Here is a 22,167-nt window from a genome sequence, read left to right on the forward strand (position 1 = left end):
CTAATCCCATTGGGCATTTATTGATAATTACAGCTTGTGTGGTAATTTACAGTGTAACTGGAATTTGATTTAGAAAAATGCATAAACAAAAACACATATGGCGAAGTGAAAAGCATTATTGAAGATTATTGCCAATAATGATGAATAACATTTTCAAAACAAATTGGCTCCTTTTATTTGAAGACTATATAAAAAATTAAACAGTAGCAGTGTTGAAAAGCTAGAAATACTGGAATGAGAGACAAAGAATCACGAAGGCCAGTTAAATGTGTTTCATTTTCAAATACTGTCTTCGAAGACAAACGATGATGAAATATTGTTGCTACACATGCATTGTCTTGTAAAAATAATTGAGAATCCATTGTATGCCAAAATCTGTAACGGATTTTGTCTTCGCAGATAAAATGTTGTGATATTTTATCATCAATGATTGCATTGCATTGCATTTATGTGAAAATCCATCAATAAAGATTGTATTTCGCGCTCCATTATTTCTCTCGATATAACGTTGCGTATACATATTTTAATCCTATAATGCGTGTATGGTGGTAGAGATGATAGGTGAGTTGATCGATTTTGTCATACAAATTGTTTTAAAATAAAAATTGATATATAAAGGGGATTTATTGAGAAAGATTGTGAATGACAATTATTTACAATAGTTAGATTTAGAAAATTATACAGATTTAATAATTGTAAATGTTATTTTTCATTATCTCCTTTAATAAATTTTTTATTATATTATTTTTATATATTTAAATATATAAATATATTATCTTCTCGAATGTTAGTTGAATTTTTTTTTTAATTTTTTTGTCAAATAAATAATATTATGATTTTGGTAAACGCCTTGGGAACTCACATCATGATTTTCCTTTTGATGGAAGAAGTTGGATCTCGAGAAATCATGTATCTTTTATTTCAGATAGTATATAGCTAGTGGAGGCTGACAGTCTTGTCTAAGAAATTAAAAAATGTTTCTTATTTAGCAGCCCCAGCCCAAGTAAGATATAATTTATACGAAGAACATGGTTTAATTGGCAAGATTAAGCCAACGGAGCAAATGTTGGACTTTTTGCATGATTATATATATATATATATATAGAGAGAGAGAGAGAGAGAGAATCCGTTTTTATATGTACACAAAGATTTTTTTATAAATATATATATATATATATATATATATATATAGAATCAGTTTTTATATGTGCAAAAAGATTTTTTATAAATATCATTTTGATCATTGAATTAATAGTTTTATTGGTGTATAAGGCATAATTATCTATAACTTTCCAATATGCATTCATTCAATGTAGTTATTTGTTAAATACTTTGGTTCAGTGAATATTTCCTATATATATATATATATATACACATACATTATTTTCTATAATTATTTGCAAAATATTCAAGCTATTCTTGCATGCTTATTTTATATAATTATAAAGGACTAAAAGAAGACAGAGGAAGGGAGGAATAAAAAATAAAAAGAAAAACAGAAAAAACAAAACAATTTTTTTTCAAAAGCACCATTGATCAGTCTATAAATTATCAAAAACACCTTCCGCTTTTAGTTCAAAGTTACCATAGAGACATTGAAAATGGCTACAGCTTTGTTTTTGATTATGCTTTCATATATTTTGCATCCTCATTTGGAGGTTCTCGCATTGGCCACTTCATCTGATCACGGTATGTAGTATATAACCCTGTAATTTTTATTACTTTTATGCTGAATCATATCTTTATTTGTACATCTCTTAATGTTGGATTGGTAAATAATTAGCTTTTTATAAAATAAATTATTAAGGTATAATTGTGTTTCGAACTATTGGCACCGCGGCCACAATAAAGACATTTCCATTGAGCTAATAAAAATGAATTACTTCCTTGCAACTGAAAATGAGTACAAAAGAAAAACGAAGAAAAAAACAAGTATTAATTTTTCGTGTTATATTTTCTATTTACATATTTTTAACCAAAAAACAGTAAAATCTAAAATTGGTTACTTTTTATTTTTATTTTTTTTTAATGAACCAATTAAACGCGTTAGTTTAACATTTTCATGTCATGAATAAAGTCACTGTTCATTTATTTATTTATTTATTATTTTTATTACTCTTCACTCGTCTCTCTTAGAAGAAAAAGAAAAAAGTTGGAAAATGCAATTCCAGTAAATTACATAACTGTAAATTATATGCGACTAAAATCCTAAATTGCAGCAAACTTTGGGACTTTTAAGAGCAATTCAATATGTATATGAAACAGAACATCTTTTTCTGGATGTTATTTCAAATGAAATACCAATTTTGTTCGAAATTTCTCATTTGTCTTCATATTTTGCAGATTTTAGTTACATGAAATCTGTACAAAATGCTACCGATCTACCATTAGAAGAGTCATACGACTATATAATAGTGGGAGGAGGCACAGCAGGGTGCCCATTGGCTGCAACTTTATCAGAAAAATACTCTGTTCTTGTCCTTGAAAGAGGCAGTGCCCCAGTTTCATACCCAAATGTGTTAAGCGCAAATGGCTTATTAGCTAATCTATTGCAGGAAGACGATGGAAAGACACCAGCTCAGCGGTTCACTTCAGAAGATGGAGTTCCAAATGCAAGAGGAAGGATCCTCGGCGGTAGTAGCATGATCAATGTGGGATTTTTCTCCAGAGCGGATGACCAATTCTACAATGAATCAGGCATTGACTGGGACATGGATTTGGTCGAGAAGTCATACCAGTGGGTGGAAGACACTATTGTGTTCCGCTCCAATTTGTCTGCTTTTCAATCTATTTTCAGAAAAGCTTTGCTTCAAGCTGGAGTTGGTCCTGACAATGGATTCAGCCTTAAACACTTGGTAGGAACCAAAACTTCGGGTTCTACCTTCGATAACCAAGGAAGGAGACATGGAGCTGTGGAGCTTCTCAACAGAGCAGTACTGAAGAATCTGAGAGTTGCAGTTGAGGCCTATGTGGAAAGAATCATCTTCAGCTCTTCCAATAATGCATCACGTGAGTACTACTAGAACATTATTGTTTGATGAAATCTGTCTCTCTTTGTGTTTTTCTATTAACAAACTCAATACGCAGGTTTGTCTGCAAGTGGAGTCATATATACTGATTCGAAAGGGAAGACTCATCGGGCATTAATAAGAGAAAAGGGAGAGGTGATACTGAGTGCAGGGGCAATTGGGAGTCCTCAACTTCTCCTTCTCAGTGGAATTGGTCCAGTTCATCATCTTTCTTCTCTGCATATTCCAATTGTTCACTCAAATCCTGATGTAGGAAATTTCATGGCTGACAATCCTCGTAATAACATCAACATTGTAGCCCCATATGCATTGGACCCATCAGTTGTACAGGTTGTAGGAATTACCAGTGAGTTCAATATTATAGAGGCCATCTCCTACCCTTTGCCATTTTCATTTCCTCAACCTTTTGGCCTCTTTCCAAAGTCCACTTCTCCTTTACAATTGACTGTGGCAACCATTGTCGAGAAGTTCACGGGACCTCAGTCGACCGGTTCCCTTCGGTTGCTGTCATCGGCCAAGGTGAAAGTTAGCCCGGCTGTGAGGTTCAACTACTTTTCTGAAACGGTGGACCTTGCTCGTTGTGTTAAAGGAATGAGGAAGGTTGGTGATTTGCTGGAGACAGTGTCCTTGGAAGAACTAAAGTTTGAAGATTTGGAGGGTGCAGAAGGTTTCAAGTTTTTAGGACCATCTTTGCCAAAGAACCAATCTGATGATGCATCAATGGGGACATTTTGTCGAAGCACGGTGACAACGTTTTGGCATTACCACGGTGGTTGCTTGGTGGGAAAGGTGGTGGATGGTGATTACAGGGTCAAAGGGACAAATTCACTCCGTGTGGTTGATGGATCCACATTCAATGCCTCACCAGGGACCAATCCTCAAGCCACCCTTATGATGATAGGCCGGTTAGTTTTCTTTTTAAATTAATTAGAAAAGTTATATTAATCTCTCAAATTAATTGTAACCAATTGGCTTTTACTTGGTTGTTTGTATTTTGGGCAGGTATATTGGGCTTAAGATTCTGCAGCAACGAAGAGCAGCAAAATAGATATGTAAAATATTGTGATCAGGAATAACAAACTTGTAAAACGACCACTTCCATGTGTGATGAGTATGTTCAATAAGTCATGGTGGTGGTTGAGCATATGTATTATAAATCTTTGTTGTATCTACATTTAATTAATATATAAGACTTGTGCTCTGTTTCACTTGCTTCAAGCTCCATTCCATAACAACAGAAATTTTTCTCATCATGTTTTGTCTAGAAACACTTTGATCACTTCTTTTTGAACTTTCATTTTTTTTCCCCCTTATTTCTCTATCTAATTATTTCTTCAATAAATGATATATAATAGTGGCTCTTTAGTTGAAATTGGATTTCAAATGAGAATGGAAAAAAAAAAAAAAAATATACATGCTACGCCGTTTAAAGTATATACAAATGAGAAAGGGAAAAAAATCTCGATAAAAGTTCAAATGATTGACATCTGATATATAATATGACTTCCTGGATTGGCCATGGCCAATTGATAAAACTTGTTTGTGAAAAAACAAAATAAAAAAAGACATTAAGCCATGTCTTTTGCTTACTTTGGAATCTAAATTTTAATCTAAGTGAGAGGTACCAGGAAAAAACAATTCTTCCCCGTCTTTAGAACTTTGTGTCAGGCAATTAGTGAAATTTCGTCATCAATGATTGATTGTATTTTGAGATGAACTTATTTAATGTGAAGATTCTTTTTTTTGTTTTTTTTTTTGTTTTTTGGTACTAATTTGAAAATTCGTTGAATATAATTTGCAGTCCAACTCGTTCCAGAAAAAACAAGAAACAAAAACAAGAAAACAATTTTTGAGAAGCACCTTTGTTTGTATAAATTATCATAACCGCCAATATCGTAGAGAGAATTCACCAAAAATAAAAATAAAAATATCATACAGAGACATCGAGAATGGCAGCAGCTTTGTTATTGTTTCTGCTTTCATATATTTTACATCCTCAAACGCAGGTTCTTGCATTGGCCACCTCATCTGATCATGGTACATAACCCCATTAATTTCTTCTTCTTTTTATATTATTTTATTTTTTTAAATATCCTGAATCATATCTATTTGAATATCTTTTAAAGTTGGATTTGTAATTAGCTTTGACAAAACAGATTATTAAGGTATAATAGTGTTCTGAACATTTGACACCATGGCCACAAAAAAATTTCCATTGAGCTGAAGGGAATTATATTTACATGGAACTAAAAATTAATGTAAAAGAAAAAAGGCAAAAAAAAATAAAAAAAATTGTCTACATTTTTTATGGTCTATTTACATATTTTCAATCAAAATCAATAAAACCAAGATTTTTTTTTTTAATCAGTTATAAACTCTGAATATTAATGTGTTAGATGCATTTAGTTTTGTCAGATACAAAAGATCAATTTCATGTTGTGGTGTGTATCTGTCACAATGTTTAATTTCGTCTTCCTATAATGTCTCTGTATTTTCTTGTCTCTCTCAAACCCAACATAGATAGAAAGTGGAAAATGTAAATCAAATAATTAAAACCAACATAACTAAATTATATATACAGTCTCCAACTCTAAGCTGCACATATATGCAGCAACAGAAGAGCTTTTTCTGGTTATTATTTCAAAATTTAAATCAAATATCAAACTTTGTTCAAAATTTTCATTCTTTCTCTTCGTGTTTTGCAGATTTTCGTTACATGAAATCTGTAGGTAATGCAACAGCTGTACCATTAGAAGACGAATATGACTATATAATAGTAGGAGGAGGCACAGCAGGGTGTCCATTAGCTGCAACTTTATCAAGAAAATACTCTGTTCTTGTCCTTGAAAGGGGCAGCGCCCCTGTTTCATATCCACAGGTTCTGACTGCAAAAGGCTCAGGGGCTAATCTCCTGCAGGAAGACGATGGAAAAACCCCTGCTCAGAGGTTCGTTTCAGAAGATGGAGTTCCAAATGTAAGAGGAAGGATCCTAGGTGGCACCAGCATGATCAATGGGGGATTCTTCTCCAGAGCCAATAACCAATTCTACAACGAATCAGGCATTGACTGGGACATGGGTGCGGTCGAGAAAGCATATAAGTGGGTGGAAGATATTATTGTGTTCCGCTCCAATTTGTCTTCTTTTCAATCTATTTTTAGAGAAGCTCTACTTGAAGCAGGAGTTGGTCCTGACAATGGATTCACTTTGCAACACTTGGTAGGGACTAAAATTTCGGGTTCAACTTACGATGACCAAGGAAGGAGACATGGAGCTGTGGAGCTTCTCAACAAAGGAGTGCTGAAGAATCTGAGAGTTGCAGTTGAGGCCTATGTGGAAAAAATCATATTCTCTTCTAATGCATCACGTGAGTACTACAAGAACATTATTATTTGATGAAATATGTGTCTTCCTATGTTTTTCCATTAACAAACTCGAACGCAGGTTTGTCTGCAACTGGAGTCATATACACTGATTCTAAAGGGAAGACTCATCGAGCATTAATAAGAGATAAAGGAGAGGTGATATTGAGTGCAGGGGCGATTGGTAGCCCGCAACTTCTACTTCTCAGTGGAGTTGGACCTGTTAATCATCTTTCTTCTCTGCATATTCCGGTTGTTCACTCAAATCCTGATGTGGGAAATTTCATGGCAGACAATCCTCGTAATATGATCAACATTGTATCCCCATTTGCATTGGACCCATCATCAGTACAGGTTGTAGGAATCACCAGTGACTTCAATAGCATGGAGGCCTTCTCCTACACTTTTCCATTTTCTTTCCCTCAACCTTTTGGCCTTTTTCCAAATTCCACTTCTCCCTTGGAATTTAGTTTGGCAACCATTGTTGAGAAGTTCTCGGGACCTCAGTCCACCGGTTCACTCCGGTTGTTGTCGTCCGCTGATGTGAAAGTTAGTCCAGCTGTCCGGTTCAACTACTTTTCTGAAACGGTGGACATTGCTCGTTGTGTTAAAGGAATGAGGAGGGTTGGTGATTTGCTGAAGACAGAGTCCCTTGAACAACTAAAGTTTCGAGATTTGGAGGGTGCAGAGGGTTTCAAGTTTCTTGGACCATCTTTGCCGAAGAACCAATCTGATGATGCATCAATGGAGACGTTTTGTCGGAGCACAGTGAGATCCTTCTGGCATTACCATGGTGGTTGCTTGGTGGGAAAGGTTGTGGATGGTGATTACAGGGTGAAGGGGACAAATTCGCTTCGTGTGGTAGATGTATCCACATTCGATGCGTCACCAGGGACCAATCCCCAGGCTACCCTTATGATGATAGGCCGGTTAGTTTTCTTCTTAAATTGCGAAGCTAATATTAATCGTACAAATTGATTAATTATAACAACTTGGGTTAATGTTTTTTTACTTGCTGTGTGTATTTTGGGCAGGTACATTGGGCTTAAGATTCTGAAGGAAAGAAGAGTGGTAAAGTAGATAGATATATACAACACTGTGATCATCTTGTTTTCCATTTACCTGCAGAGAATTCGAAAATGTCAAATAAATCGAGAAATAGTAAATTTACCACATTTCCATATGTAATGGGATGCTTTGTAATTCCTTGTTGTACGTACATTTAATTGATATACAAGGCTAGGCTGTGCTCTGCTTCACTGTGCTTCAAGCTCTTTGTCAGAATTACACTATTTGATCACCCCTTTTTTTTTTTTTTTTTCCGAACACTTTTTGATTATTTGTTTATGTAATTGTCTCCTTAATTAATGATCTCTAATAGTATCTTTCTTTAGACTTCAAATAATGATCACAAATAGTATCTGTGAAGGTACCTTTTGTTTTGACAATATTAATGAAACCAACTTTATTGATTTCAACGTGGCGGAATACAATTTTTTCCCTTTTTTTTTTTATTTGTTTTGGTGAGATAAATTTTTTTCTTGTTTTAAAAACATACTACAAAATCCTCTTCCTGTATTACAGTTTACACAAAATTAACTGGGTATAAATTTGCTGTTAATATCTTATGGTACATATGGAGATGATCACTCTGCTCATATATTTGTGAGCCTAATATGATTTTAGATTGACAAAGTAAAGGCTATTCCTTTTGTCTGCCTATGAGTGACAAAGCAGTGGATAATATATGCTTAGAAGTCAGCCCTGCTGGTCTCTCTCTCTCTCTCTCTCTCTCTCTCTCTCTCTCTCACACACACACACACACACACACACACACGCACGCACGCGCGCACACACACACACACACACACATAAAAAAAATTAAAATAAAAAATAAAAAATAGTCTTCTTTGTAATCTTACATGACAGATAGATCAATATGAAAAAATAAAACAAAATTTTGCTTAAATATAGTCATCTTTGATGTGTTCTTTGAGCTTTGAAATCTTCAATGCTTAACATTCAAATTTGAAAAGAAAATTTTCATGAAAATCTAGAAATTTTCTTTTTTCACAAAAGAAATAAAGTGTCTAACATATTCATACTTTTGAAATAATTATGTAAGAGAAAGTTTTATGTACGAAGATATTTGACAAACATTTTTGACAAATATCATCTTATTCCTTGAATATTTAGATTTAACAGCGTATAAATTATGGATATAATTATGCATAACTTTTCAATTTTTATCAATCTTTAAATATACCAAATTAATAGTCTAGATAATTTGTCAAAAGATCTTTAATAAAATACTATAGTTCATTGAACCTTTCCCATTATGGGTCATATGAATCGTGCTTTTTTTAAATATAAATTTTATAGGCTTATCCTTCCTTTTGTTTTAGTTGAATTTTAAAGTTTTTTTCTTTTTCTTTCCCTTTTAAATAATGAGTGGGAGGATTCGAATTTACATCATCTAAAACAATAATGGCTTTTGACAGTTGATTTTTCATATAGAGACATTTGAATTTTAAAGTTTTTTGGCAAAATAGATTTATATTTTTCTATTTTTGAATATTTTATCAGTAAACACTTGTTTGGTTGTCCAAGTATTATAATTGCCTCCCCCGCTGTCATAATTAGTTCAGTTGCAGAATTTTCTCATCTGTTAACAGCATTAGTTACATAACTACGTTGAAATAAAAAAAAAAATAAAACAAAAAACAAAAAAGTGAATTTTGTCATTGTGCATTTGACTCTATTCGAAAAATATTTTCAAGGTAACCAAACAATACATATAGCAATTATCCATGGACAGATTTGACCAGCCATAATATTTTGAACTTAATCGTATTAGCTATTAACCATCATTGTTGAAAAACATTACAGCTGGTGTGGCACTTACACTGCAATTGGTGATTGTTTTAGAAAGTTAGCAAAAATAAAAACTTATATGGTCAATTGGAAATTTATAATAGAGAAATATCATCTACGATACTTAGTGATTATGACCAACAATGATGAATAACACTTTTAAATCAAATTAATTAATTATATATACAGAGTCTTAAGTAAAGTTTATTTTACTTTATTAAATTAAGATCCTTATTTGACAATAATTGGATCACATTAAAAGCTAAGATTTAAAATTTTAAAAATAGTTAAATATGAATTTAATAATATGTTAAAATTTTATTTAGAAAAAGCAAATCTTGTCAAAATTCGAAAATAAATAAATATAATTTTAAATTTCAACTTAATCTAAAAACTGAAATAAATATCATATTAGTTTTAGAACTTAATTAAAACTAACTAACTATATATATATATATAATACTTAACTAATAAAAAGTAATAGTGAGATTTGGTGAAGAATAGGGATATCGCTTATTCTCGAATTACATAAGTTAACGAATTTGCCATTAAAATGTATTGTTTGCAAATCCTTAATCATATCTTTTGCTTATGTTGGAATCTAAATTTTAGATGTAAAAAAATAAGGTACTACGAAAAAATCCCTCGCACTCTTAGGAACTTTTTAAGTGGGGCAAAATTTCATCGTCGTACTTTGCGGTCGAAATTATTTAATGTGAAAATTCTATTTTTTGTTTTTTAGATAATGTGAAAATTAGTTTTTTTTTTTTTAAATAATAATGTGAAAATTAGTTGAACATAGTATTTTGCATACGAACTAGTTCCTTAATTTATCAAAATATTCAAAGAGGACTTTTGAAGAGGGACAACTAGATATAATGGGTATATGGTAGAGATGGTAGACTGGTTGATTTCGTTGTATAGAATGGCGTGTAATATATATATATATATATGGTGATTCTATGATTAGGATCGTCCACATACAAACTAAAAGAAAAAGCCGATGCCTTTTTGGAAATAAAAATGTAAAAAGCGTCGGTTTTTCTCTCACTAACATTTTTTAGAATTTTATTTTTTTTAAAATATCAGTTTTTTCTTGGTCTGTATATAGACGGTCCTGATCGTAGAAAAACTCTATATATATATATATATATAACTTCCTTTTTGTGATGTTAGTGAAAGGGATGGTTAGAATTATCAATATTTTTGGTCAAAGAAATATAAAAATATAATTTTGATAAACATTTGGGGAGTTCTTGATATAATATTCCCTTTTAAATAATTGAAGGAGCTGGGTACTCAAGAAATTATTAAGAAATTAACGATATTTCTAGTTTGACAGCCGCGGCAAAAATTGTTTAAATGGCAAGATTAAGCCAATGGAGATGATGTTGGACTTTTTCAATTATATACCTTTAAAGTTTATTCTACTGAACCAAGGAGCCCAAAACATTCTTAGCTCCTGTAGTTCATTGGCAATAATAGACTGCCAATTTATATAAAAAAAACAAGTAGTCTGTTCTTGCCAATAATTATTGGAGCTCAGGAAATTTTGGGCTCCGCTGCCCAATTGAATATTACTATATACATTAGTTTCCATGCAGATTAGCAAAACCTCCAAGCTATACCAACACGCTTATTTTATATTTTTTAATTATGGACTACCAAAAAATAAGAAAAAAGAAAACACAAAAACACAAAAACAAAATAAAAAAATAACGAATAACAAATTTTTCAAAAGCACCTTCTTTCTATAAATTATGATAAGGAGCTTCCTTTTGGTTTCAAGATATCATAGACATATCGAGAATGGCAGCAGCTTTGCTAGTGTTTATGCTTTCATATATTTTGCATCCTCAATTGGAGGTTCTTGCACTGGCCACTTCATCTGATCATGGTACACAATCCCATTAATTTATTATTATTGTTGTTGTTGAGTTGTTATTTAATATCCTGAATCGTTTCTATTTGTGTCTCTTAGTGTTGGATTTGTATTTAGCTTTGACAAAATAGATTGTTAAGGTATAATTGTGTCCTCAACTTTAGGCATCATAGCCACTAAAAGAAATTCCATTGAGCAAAAAGGAGTTAATTTACATTTTTTTTTTAATGAATAAAAGGAGTCATATTTACATGGAACTAAAAACTAGTATAAAGCAACAAAAAAAAAAAAAAAAAAAAGAGTACTTTTTCTAAGTTATATTTCTGTTTGCATATTTTTTTTATCAAAATCACTAAAACAAAGAATTATCTTTTAATCTGTTATAAAAGCTTTTTTTTTTGGCTACGAAAGTGGGTGTTGTATTAACCAAAAAAAGAGGCAAAATACACAATACAAACCAAGAACAGGGAGAGGGAAGCTAACCACTCTCCTTGTTCATCTCCTCTACCAACTCTCTGGGAAGCAAAGAAAGGGGCACATTCCCATTCCAACCATTAGACAGTCCCCATCGGGATACAAAGCATTTAGTTTATCATTTACGTATGTTGTGTATCTTTCATAAATGCTTGATTTCGTCATCCTGTAATGTCTCCGTATATCTTTTTGTCTCCCTTTAAGCTTAACCCATTATAGATAAAAAGTTGTAAATGGAAATCAAATAATTGAACCAATATAACTAAAACTATATATAGAGTCTCCCATCCATATGCTGCTCAGCTACATATATACTTTTCTGACTTCTAAGAGCAATCCACCACCATGTATAAGAAACAGAGCAGCTCTTTCTTGATGTTATTTCAATTCAAATACGAATTTTGTCAAAACTTTCACTCTTCTCTGCACATTTTGCAGATTTTAGTTACATGAAATCAGTATACAATGCAACTGATCTACCATTAGAAGATGTATACGACTATATAATCATAGGAGGAGGCACAGCAGGGTGTCCATTGGCTGCAACTTTATCAGAAAAATACTCTGTTCTTGTCCTTGAAAGAGGCAGTGCCCCGGTTTCATACCCACAGGTGTTAAACGCAAACGGCCTATTGACTAATTTCTTGCAGGAAGACAATGGAAAGACGCCTTTTCAGAGGTTCATTTCAGAGGATGGAGTTCCAAACGCAAGAGGAAGGGTCCTGGGTGGCAGCAGCATGATCAATGTGGGATTCTTCTCCAGAGCCGATGACCAGTTCTACAATGAATCAGGCATTGACTGGGATATGGATTTGGTCGAGAAAGCATATCAGTGGGTGGAAGACACTATTGTGTTCCGCTACAACTTGTCCACTTTTCCGTCTATTTATAGAAAAGCTTTGCTTGAAGCAGGAGTTGGTCCTGACAATGGATTCAGTCTCAAACACTTGGTAGGAACCAAAGCTTCGGGTTCTACCTTCGATGACCAAGGAAGGAGACATGGAGCTGTGGAGTTTCTCAACAAAGGAGTACTGAAGAATCTGAGAGTTGCAGTTGAGGCATATGTGGAAAAAATCATCTTCAGCTCTTCCAATAATGCATCACGTGAGTACTACAAGAACATTATTATTTGATGAAATCTGAGTCTCTCTCTGTTTTTCCATTAACAAACTCAAACGTAGGTTTGTCTGCAACTGGAGTCATATTCACTGATTCTAAAGGGAAGACTCGTCGAGCATCTATAAGAGATAAAGGAGAGGTGATATTGAGTGCAGGAGCAATTGGGAGCCCTCAACTTCTTCTTATCAGTGGAGTTGGTCCAGTTCCTGACCTGTCTTCCCTGCATATTCAGGTTGTTCACTCAAATCCTGATGTGGGAAATTTTATGGCAGACAATCCTCGTAATACGATAAGCATTGTAGTCCCATTTGCATTGGACCCATCAGTAGCACAGGTTGTAGGAATTACCGGTGACTTCAATATTATAGAGGCTATCTCCTTCAATTTGTCATTTTCATTTCCTCTACCTTTTGGCCTTTTTCCAAATTCCACTTCTCCCTTGGAATTTAGTGTGGCAAACATTGCCGAGAAGTTCTCAGGACCTAAGTCGAGTGGTTCACTCCGGTTGCTGTCGTCCGCGGAGGTGAAAGTTAGCCCGGCTGTTCGGTTCAACTACTTTTCTGAGGTGGGGGACCTTGCACGTTGTGTTAAAGGGATGAGGAAGGTTGGTGATTTGCTGAAGACAGAGTCCTTCAAACAACTAAAGTTTCAAGATTTGGAGGGTGCAGAAGGTTTCAAGTTTTTAGGACCTCCTTTGCCGAAGAACCAGTCTGATGATGCATCAATGGAGACGTTTTGTCGAAGCACGGTGGGGACCTTCTGGCATTACCATGGTGGTTGCTTAGTGGGAAAGGTGGTAGATGGTGAATACAGGGTGAAGGGGACAAATTCACTTCGTGTGGTAGATGGATCCACATTCAATGCCTCACCAGGAACTAATCCTCAGGCTACTCTTATGATGATAGGCCGGTTAGTTTAATTTCTTTAGTGAGAAAACTAATATTAGTTTTCTTAATCTTAAACTTACAAATTAAATATAATCAATTTCCTTAATATTTCTTACTTGATTTTGCATACTTTGGGCAGGTACATTGGGCTCAAGATTCTACACGAAAGAAAAGCAGCAAAGTAGAATTGAAAAAAAAGTCTAGATAAATGAAGGAATGATAAATTTGTAAAACGACAATTTGGTGCATTATGTTCAATAAGATGAGCTTACGTTTCGTAATGCTTGTTTTTTAAAATTATGATACCATGTACTTTTTGTTTTGATAATATTAATGAAACCAACTTTACTGATTTCAATGAGTTGTTTAAAGAACATGCTACAATACCCTCTCCTACATTACCATTTACACTAAATTAAATGGATATATATTTGCTGTTAATATCTTATGTTGCATATGGAGATAATTGTAGGAATCATATAGATAAGTATTGGGGTCAAAATGTGTTAAGGGCGTTGCACGAGCGCCTTCGGATCTTTGAACTTCACATGTTCATTTGAACTTGGACCAGTAAATAAGCGAGCCAAATAAATGGTTCTTTGAGTTGGCTAAAGGATTTTGAAATAGACAAATGAGCCCTTCTACATAAGTCAAAATAGGTGAGCTAGAAAGAAATATAAATGGGATTGATTATAGATTAAAATGCCATTTATTCACGTAATATAAATTATTTTATTATTATTAGGTTAAAAACCCCCAAATGGATTACCTTTTTATTAAAATAATTTAAATTAAATCGTATAGTTTATGCCGATCCAATCAATCTCCAATTAAAAACTCCAAAATGTAGTTATTTAATTAAAATATTGATTTTAGATCTGACGGATCTAATGAGTTCTTTATATTAAATTGGATATCAAGAATAAGCAGTACAGAAAATGATGTGTAATAGAAAATACATTCACGATTTCTGTTTTTCTCCATTAAAAATTTGAATTTCTGGAAAATAATTTGTAAAACATAAATATAAAGGTTTGAAAGCAGTATGTTTATAGGCTGCAAAACACTAACATCCTAAAATTTAATTATCAAGTTAGACTTTCTCTTATCCAAATAATCACTTAAATGATTTCTACTACTTATAAGCTAATTTAAGGATCTACAACTATCATTACTAATCATAGTCCTAACCAACAGGTTACCCTGTTTCTAGAGGATAAATCTAACAATAATCACTTTCATAAGACATTTGTGTGTCTAATGAGCTGTCCCTTCGTCTGACAAAGTTATAAATACTGTTATGTTTTTTCACAATAAATAAATATAGATCCATGCTGGATATAGATCGATATGGTCAAAAAAAAAAAAAAAAAAACAAAAAAAAAAATTGCTTGTTCAATCGTATTATGATTCGTTCTTCGAGCTCTGAAATCAATAGCAGACAAATTTGAAAAATATATACATATTCTATGATAATCTAGAAATTTTATTTTATCACTAAAGAAATACAAATGTCACACACACACACACACACACACATATTTGCGAAATAGAAAAAATTATAAATTTTAAGTTTTGGGAAGAAGGGGACGTTTTCCTTCACTTTGACTTTATCGGGTGGCAAAGTAGGCAAAATTGCTAATTTGGCAAAAATTGCTTACCGTTAAGTTTATTTGGCAACGTTGCTAATTTTTCTTTTCTTTTCTTTTTTTTTGGAATAATTTATATATAAAAACTTGTTTGATATTCAGAAAAAATATTATAATGCTGATAAAAAAACTTCATAAATTTGGCAATGTATCGTGTTATTCATGTAGTCATGTTTAAAATTCTTTATTTAAATATCGATTATATTTTCGTTTTAAAATATTTAAATACAAACTCATTTATTAAATTATTTTATAGATTGTAACATATCTAATTAATTTATTAAATTCAATTATAAAATTTATTTAAAGATATAAAATATTATGACAAAAAGATTTAAATAAAAATAGTCAAAATACAAAGTCATACTTAATCAATGATTAGTAACAAAATAATTGCAAGAAATAATTATATCTATAAAATTAACTATTAAATAGACGAATTAAAATATAACATATAGATAATAGGACAAAATAGTATTGTAAAATAATAAATATTTAATAAATATAATATTTATTTCAAAAGTACCCTTTATAACATTTTAATCCGTTAACTAATGTGTTTTATCATACTGGTATTGTTATTAACCTATACTCTTAAGGAGCACGAAAATTGATGATATGGTGTAAATTTCTGTCATGTTATCATTGTGTCATCTAGAATTTTTCTAAATTTACTTTACTTTACCTTCCAAAAAGAAAAAAAAAAAAAAAGAAAACTAATAACAAACTTTTGATAATATTTATTGAATTAGCTCTAAAATTTTAAAAATCTTATATACATATCGTATGTCATAATCATAATTAATTTAGGTGCAGAATTTAGCAATTTTTCATGGAGAGATTTGACCTGCGAGTGTAAGAAGTTAATTATATTAGGCATTAATAATCACTATTGGGGATATTTACAGCTGGCATGGCACTTGGATTGTAATTAGTAATCGTTTAAGAAAGTCACAAAAACAAACAAAGAGAATAGTTTTAGTGGTTGAATATTTTTATCTATATTATAAAAATATGGGTTCGAATTATGGGGATGAGATTTGAAAAAAGTTGTAATTAAAAAAAAATAAAAAAAAGGAAGTCACAAAAACAAAATAAATAATTAAGTGGAATTTTATTATACAGAAATATTATCTACGTTATTTATAATGATTGTAACTAATAGTGAGGAGTAGTAGTTTTAAATCAATTTAAATTGTAATATGTATGCAGTGGACTACGTAATTAGAAATATATATATATGTATAGAAATATTTGGTGAAGAATAAGGATATTATCAAAAAACAGTTGACGGGTTTTAAATTGTAAAGAAAGATGATAATACAAGGATTTCATAAACCTAGACTTAAAAAACAAGATATGTACTAGGGCTGCTTTTCATATAAGAATAAAAAAAATACTCTCAGTAGCAGTTCAAACGATTGACATCTAATATATAATATGATGCCCCAGATTGACCCGGCCTTCGCGTAATCTTGTTTGTAAAAGTCATGCGGGCGCTTAGTTGCTATATCCCTCTCATTGTAAATTTAAATATGATTTTTTTTTCCTTTTTAAATTAGATTTTGTTATAATGATTTAAAAAAAAAAAGATTAAATTATATCTTTTTATTCAATTGGAATCTAAAGTGAAGTGGTCAAAAAATCAATCTAAATGAAAGGTACTAAGGAAAAGAAAAAAAAAATTTCCTCCCTCTCTTTGGAAATTTGTATCAGGCAGTTAGTGAAATTTCGTTATCAATGATTGTATTTTGGGATGGACTTATTTAATGTGATTTTATTGGGGGGTAAATAATGTGAAAATTCGTTCAACATATTAAATTATTAATTTGTGAACTTCTACCAAACAAAAAATATTTTTTTTAAAAGCACATTCATTTCTATAAATTATCATAAGCACCTTCCTTTTGGTGTGAAGATATCATAGAGAAAATTCACCAAAAAAATAAAAAATATCATAGAGATCGTTATCGAATGGCAGCAGCTTTGCTACTGTTTCTGCTATCATATATTTTGCATCCTCAATTGGAGGCTGTTGCATTGGCCACTTCATCTGATCATGGTACATAACCCACTTAATTTTTTTCTTTATTTTTTATTTTTTGTTTTTAATACACTGAGCAATACTATTTGTAAATCTTTTAATGTTGGATTTGTAATTAGCTTTGACAAAATAGATTACTAAGATATAATGGTGTCCTGAACTTTTGGCACCATGACCACTAAAAAGATTTCCTTTGAGCTGAAAGGAATTATATTGACATGGAACTAAAAATTAGTATAAAAATAAAAACTTGTATTTTTTCTTATGGTGTATTCCTGTTTACATATTTTTAAGCAAAATCACCAAAAAGAAGACTTTTTATCAGTTATAAACTCTGAATATTAATGTTTTAAATGCATTTAGTTTTGTTAGATAAAAACGATCATTTACAAGTTGTGTATCTGTCACAATGATTAATTACGTCTTCGAATATAGACGAAAAGTGTAACATGCAAATGAAATAATTAAAGCAACATAACTAAACTATACATCTATAGTCTCCAGCCATATCCTACATAATTTTTTTTTGCTTTTAAGAGCAGTCCTCTACTATGTATATGAAACAGAGCAGCGTTTCTAGATGTTGTATCAAATTAGATATATCCTTTATTCAAATTTTCACACTTCTCTTCACGTTTTACAGATTTTAGTTACATGAAATCTGTACACAGTGCAACTGATCTACCATTAGAAGATGTATATGACTACATAATAGTGGGAGGAGGCACAGCAGGGTGTCCATTGGCTGCAACTTTGTCCGAAAAATACTCTGTTCTTGTCCTTGAAAGGGGCAGTACCCCTGCTGCATATCCCCAGGTGTTGAACGCAAACGGCATGTTAAATAATCTCTTGCAGGAAGACGATGGAAAGACACCTGCTCAGAGGTTCGTTTCCAAAGACGGAGTTAAAGTTGTAAGAGGCAGAATCCTGGGTGGTACCAGCATGCTGAATGGGGGATTCTTCTCCAGAGCCGATGACCAATTCTATAATGAATCAGGGGTTGACTGGGACAAGGATATGGTTGAGAAGGCATATCAGTGGGTGGAAGACACTATTGTGTTCAGCTACAATTTGTCTACTTTTCAATCTATTCTAAGAAAAGGTTTGCTTCAAGCAGGTGTTGGTCCTGACAATGGATTCACTCTGCAACATTTGGTTGGAACCAAAACTTCCGGTTCAACCTTCGATGATCAGGGAAGGAGACATGGAGCTGTGGAGCTTCTCAACAAAGGAGTATTGAACAATTTGCGAGTTGCAGTTGAGGCCTATGTGGAAAGAATCATCTTCAGCTCTTCCAATAATGCATCACGTGAGTACTACTAGAACATTATTGTTTGATGAAATCTGTCTCTCTTTGTGTTTTTCTATTAACAAACTCAAACGCAGGTTTGTCGGCAACTGGAGTCATATATAAGGATTCGAAAGGAAGGACTCATCGGGCATTTGTAAAAGATAAAGGAGAGGTGATATTGAGTGCAGGGGCAATTGGGAGCCCTCAACTTCTTCTTCTCAGTGGAGTTGGTCCAGTAGCTCATCTTTCTTCTCTGCATATTCCTGTTGTTTACTCAAATCCTGATGTGGGAAATTTTATTGCCGACAATCCTCGTAATAACATCAACATTGTAGCTGTTAGAGTTAGTGATCCGAATTCTTGTTGACCCGACCCGAAAAGCTCGCGGTGCGACCCATTTTGGTGAAACTAATTTTGGAGAAAAATTTGGGGCTTTATGGTGGAAGCGGAGATCTCGGGCGGACCTGTTCAATTTTAGGGTTTCTTCTGTACTATATATATTTAGTTTTCGGCTGTAATTAGGGTTCAAGGGGTATCGCACAATTCGGCTCACCTTTTGTACCAATCTTTCGATATTGGATTTGCTTCTCCCTGCCCGTGGTTTTTCCCGTCAAGGGTTTCCACGTTAATTGTGTGTTTGTTCTTCGCTTTCTTTGTTTCCGTTGCTATTTGTTTTCTCCCAATTTCGTAACATGCCCGATGAGTCCTCCCTTTCGAATCAGTATATACGACTCCCGTTGAGGATAAACCTGTGTGTTGGAGTTTGTTAATGGAAAAACAGAGAGAGACACACGTCAAATAATGTTGTACTAACTACTTACGTGATGCATTATTGGAAGAGCTGAAGATGATTTTTTCCACATAGGCCTCAACCGCAACTCTCAGATTCTTGAGTACTCCTCTGTTGAGGAGCTCCATGGCTCCATGTCTCCTTCCCAGATCATCGAAGGTTGAACCGGAAGATTTGGTTCCCACCAAATGTTGCAGAGTGAATCCATTGTCAGGACCAACTCCAGCTTGAAGCAAAGCTTTTCTAAAAATAGATTGAAAAGAAGACAAATTGGAGCAGAACACAATAGTGTCTTCAACCCACTTATATGCTTTCTCGACCACATCCATTTCCCAATCAATGCCTGATTGATTGTAGAATTGGTCATGAGCTCTGGAGAAAAATCCCCCATTGATCATGCTGCTACCACCCAGGATCCTTCCTCTTACATTTGGGACTCCATCTTCTGAAACGAACCTCTGAGCAGGGGTTTTTCCGTCGTCTTCCTGCAAGAGATTAGCTCCTGAGCCTCCTGCACTCAGGACCTGTGGGTATGAAACAGGGGCACTTCCTCTTTCAACGACGAGAACAGAGTATTTTCTTGATAAAGTTGCAGCTAATGGACAACCTGCTGTGCCTCCTCCTACTATTATATAGTCGTATACGTCTTCTAATGGTAGATCAGTTGCATTATATACAGATTTCATGTAACTAAAATCTGCAAAACATGTAGAAAATGAGTGAAAATTTCGAACAAAACTTGATATTTGACCTATAGCAGCTTAGAGTTGGAGAATATGGAGTTTCGTTCTGTTGGTTTAATTATTTGATTTGCATTTTCCACTTTTTATCTATTACGATTTAGAGGGAGACGAGAAGATTCAGAAGACGAAATTAAACATTGTGAAATATGCACACCACAACATGAAATTGATCTTTTGTATCTAAAGAAACTAAATGCATTTCACACAGCAGTATTCAGAGTTTACAGCTGATATAATATATATATATATATACAATAATAATAATAATTATTAGTATTAATGGGGTTATGTACCATGATTAGACGAAGTGGCCAATCCAAGAATCTCCAATTGAAGCTGCAAAATATATGAAAGCAGAAACAGTAGCAAAGCTGCTGCCATTGTCGATGTTTCTCTATGATATTTTTATTTTATTTTTTTTATGAATTCTCTTTATGGTATCTTCAAGCCATATGGAAGGTGCTTATGATAATTTATGCAAACGAAGGTGCTTTTCAAAATTTTTTGTTTTTTGTTTTTTGTTTTGCAGTCTTCGTAACTTAATATGTTCAACGAATTTTCACATTATTTACCCAAAAAAAAAAAAAAATTCACACTAAATAAGTTGATCCCAAAATACAATCATTGATGACGAAATATCACTAATTGTCTGACACAAAGTTCCAAAGACGGGGTTTTTTATTTAATTATTTTTTATTTTTTCCCCTAGTAACTTTCACTTAGATTAATTTTTTGATCTCTCAAATTTAGATTTCAATCTAAGCAAGAGATATGATTTAAACTTTCTTTTTATTGTTTATCATTAGAATAATTTCTATTCTAAAATTTCTAATTCTATTCTAAAATGGAACGAGAGCGACTTACAATGATGTAAAATGTGAAGGACCTACCTCACTTGATTGAGCACTTTTTTTGTTTTTTGTTTTTTTTTTTTTTAAAAGACTCTACAAATAAGAATAAGCAATTGGCCGGCCCAATCCAGGGCATCATATTATACATTAGATGTCAATCGTTTGAACTGTTACTGGGAATTTTTTTTTGTTTTTTTTCCTTTCTTTCTATATTTTTTTAAATGGTGTAGCGTGTATTTTTTATTCTCATTTGAAAATTAGCCCTAGTATTTTTTTCGGTAAATAAATATTATCCTAGTAGATTTCTTCTTTCTAAGTCTAGAGTTAAGAAAGTTTTAGGAAATAAAAGTCCAGAGTTATGAAAGGCTAGTGTCAGAGCCACAGGAAGTTTTTGCTCTTCCACAGGAAATCTGATAAAATTCCTCTTTTGCCCTTACTTTTCGAAACCTAAAAATTTATCACTTAATTGAATAACAATAAAAAAATAAAAAGCCATTTGAGTCACTGATCTCAGCTCTGACCTCCGAGTAAAAAACAAAAACCATTTCATATTATCATAAAGCATGAAGGTTGAACCGGTTGAACAGCATGAGCTTTCTCCTCATTATATCTAGAAGCAGTTTGGCGCGAGAGAAAGCAAGACTTCACATTATCCATTACCTCCTTCAGTGAAATAAAAACTGCTGCAACTGACAAGTTTTTTCTTGGCAGTGCAAATTAGGAAGATCAAGAATTAATAGTTACAAAAATTGGGTTTCATATAAGAAAGTGCCTCCACAATCAACCTTAATGCATTGTACCCCATAACTTTCTGCAAGTCTACGTGTATCAGAATACAAATATATTTGGATTAGTTTTAATAACTCTATTCCAATATTACTCTACTTTGTTTTACACTTACAAAGGGAAAAAGGGACCCCAAAAAAAAAAAAAAAAAAAAACTATGTTTTGATTATCCTAAACAAAATAATTAAATAAATAAATAAAAAATTATGTTTGGATCCCGTTTTTACAGAGCGGACAGAAAGAGAGATGAGGTCCAAATCTCTGTCCACAGCCCCTCAGAAAATATTCATAAAAAACACGAAAGAGCTTGAAAAGGCAAAACAGGAATTGTGCAGCAAATTACAGTGGAGGAGTTAAAATAATTCCGTGGCAAATAATGCCATCAACT

The 22,167-nt window shown here is 32.8% G+C and overlaps 5 protein-coding genes across 5 annotated transcripts; 4 read left to right on the forward strand and 1 right to left on the reverse strand.

Moving 5' to 3' along the window:
- Positions 1–1,495: 1,495 nt before the first annotated feature.
- Positions 1,496–4,235, forward strand: LOC132800337 ((R)-mandelonitrile lyase 2-like). The gene is made up of 4 exons (XM_060813792.1): positions 1,496–1,689; positions 2,344–3,009; positions 3,088–3,934; positions 4,032–4,235. Exons 1-4 carry the CDS (start codon positions 1,602–1,604, stop codon positions 4,075–4,077), a joined length of 1,647 nt encoding a protein of 548 aa, XP_060669775.1. The 5' UTR covers positions 1,496–1,601; the 3' UTR covers positions 4,078–4,235.
- A 743-nt stretch (positions 4,236–4,978) lies between these two features.
- LOC132805365 ((R)-mandelonitrile lyase 2-like) lies at positions 4,979–7,686 on the forward strand. Its single transcript, XM_060820123.1, has 4 exons — positions 4,979–5,066; positions 5,735–6,394; positions 6,472–7,318; positions 7,424–7,686. The coding sequence occupies exons 1-4, from the start codon at positions 4,979–4,981 to the stop codon at positions 7,467–7,469; spliced, it is 1,641 nt and encodes a 546-aa protein (XP_060676106.1). The 3' UTR covers positions 7,470–7,686.
- A 3,326-nt stretch (positions 7,687–11,012) lies between these two features.
- On the forward strand, positions 11,013–13,925 carry LOC132800225 ((R)-mandelonitrile lyase 2-like). Its single transcript, XM_060813472.1, has 4 exons — positions 11,013–11,160; positions 12,058–12,723; positions 12,801–13,647; positions 13,765–13,925. Exons 1-4 carry the CDS (start codon positions 11,073–11,075, stop codon positions 13,808–13,810), a joined length of 1,647 nt encoding a protein of 548 aa, XP_060669455.1. The 5' UTR covers positions 11,013–11,072; the 3' UTR covers positions 13,811–13,925.
- Positions 13,926–17,227: 3,302 nt separating this feature from the next.
- On the forward strand, positions 17,228–19,320 carry LOC132803410 ((R)-mandelonitrile lyase 1-like). The gene is made up of 3 exons (XM_060816374.1): positions 17,228–17,336; positions 17,962–18,627; positions 18,705–19,320. The coding sequence occupies exons 1-3, from the start codon at positions 17,249–17,251 to the stop codon at positions 18,974–18,976; spliced, it is 1,026 nt and encodes a 341-aa protein (XP_060672357.1). The 5' UTR covers positions 17,228–17,248; the 3' UTR covers positions 18,977–19,320.
- Positions 19,321–19,376: 56 nt separating this feature from the next.
- On the reverse strand, positions 19,377–20,657 carry LOC132803411 ((R)-mandelonitrile lyase 1-like). Its single transcript, XM_060816376.1, has 2 exons — positions 20,436–20,657; positions 19,377–20,096 (listed from the first exon to the last, which is right to left on the reverse strand). Exons 1-2 carry the CDS (start codon positions 20,521–20,523, stop codon positions 19,423–19,425), a joined length of 762 nt encoding a protein of 253 aa, XP_060672359.1. The 5' UTR covers positions 20,524–20,657; the 3' UTR covers positions 19,377–19,422.
- Between the last annotated feature and the right edge of the window lie 1,510 nt (positions 20,658–22,167).

The sequence above is a fragment of the Ziziphus jujuba genome, chromosome 1, assembly GCF_031755915.1.
Source record: "Ziziphus jujuba cultivar Dongzao chromosome 1, ASM3175591v1".
In the NCBI taxonomy this organism is placed as follows: Eukaryota; Viridiplantae; Streptophyta; class Magnoliopsida; order Rosales; family Rhamnaceae; genus Ziziphus; species Ziziphus jujuba.

Bases quoted from the DNA above. Each gene is read 5' to 3' on its own strand.
- LOC132805365 (XM_060820123.1), top strand. From the start codon at position 4,979: ATGGCAGCAGCTTTGTTATTGTTTCTGCTTTCATATATTTTACATCCT. The intron at 5,067-5,734 runs GTACATAACCCC...CGTGTTTTGCAG, and splicing joins GGCCACCTCATCTGATCATG to ATTTTCGTTACATGAAATCT. The intron at 6,395-6,471 runs GTGAGTACTACA...ACTCGAACGCAG, and splicing joins ATTCTCTTCTAATGCATCAC to GTTTGTCTGCAACTGGAGTC.
- LOC132800225 (XM_060813472.1), top strand. From the start codon at position 11,073: ATGGCAGCAGCTTTGCTAGTGTTTATGCTTTCATATATTTTGCATCCT. The intron at 11,161-12,057 runs GTACACAATCCC...CACATTTTGCAG, and splicing joins GGCCACTTCATCTGATCATG to ATTTTAGTTACATGAAATCA. The intron at 12,724-12,800 runs GTGAGTACTACA...ACTCAAACGTAG, and splicing joins CTCTTCCAATAATGCATCAC to GTTTGTCTGCAACTGGAGTC.
- LOC132800337 (XM_060813792.1), top strand. From the start codon at position 1,602: ATGGCTACAGCTTTGTTTTTGATTATGCTTTCATATATTTTGCATCCT. The intron at 1,690-2,343 runs GTATGTAGTATA...CATATTTTGCAG, and splicing joins GGCCACTTCATCTGATCACG to ATTTTAGTTACATGAAATCT. The intron at 3,935-4,031 runs GTTAGTTTTCTT...TATTTTGGGCAG, and splicing joins ACCCTTATGATGATAGGCCG to GTATATTGGGCTTAAGATTC.
- LOC132803410 (XM_060816374.1), top strand. From the start codon at position 17,249: ATGGCAGCAGCTTTGCTACTGTTTCTGCTATCATATATTTTGCATCCT. The intron at 17,337-17,961 runs GTACATAACCCA...CACGTTTTACAG, and splicing joins GGCCACTTCATCTGATCATG to ATTTTAGTTACATGAAATCT. The intron at 18,628-18,704 runs GTGAGTACTACT...ACTCAAACGCAG, and splicing joins CTCTTCCAATAATGCATCAC to GTTTGTCGGCAACTGGAGTC.
- LOC132803411 (XM_060816376.1), bottom strand. From the start codon at position 20,523: ATGGCAGCAGCTTTGCTACTGTTTCTGCTTTCATATATTTTGCAGCTT. The intron at 20,097-20,435 runs GTACATAACCCC...CATGTTTTGCAG, and splicing joins GGCCACTTCGTCTAATCATG to ATTTTAGTTACATGAAATCT.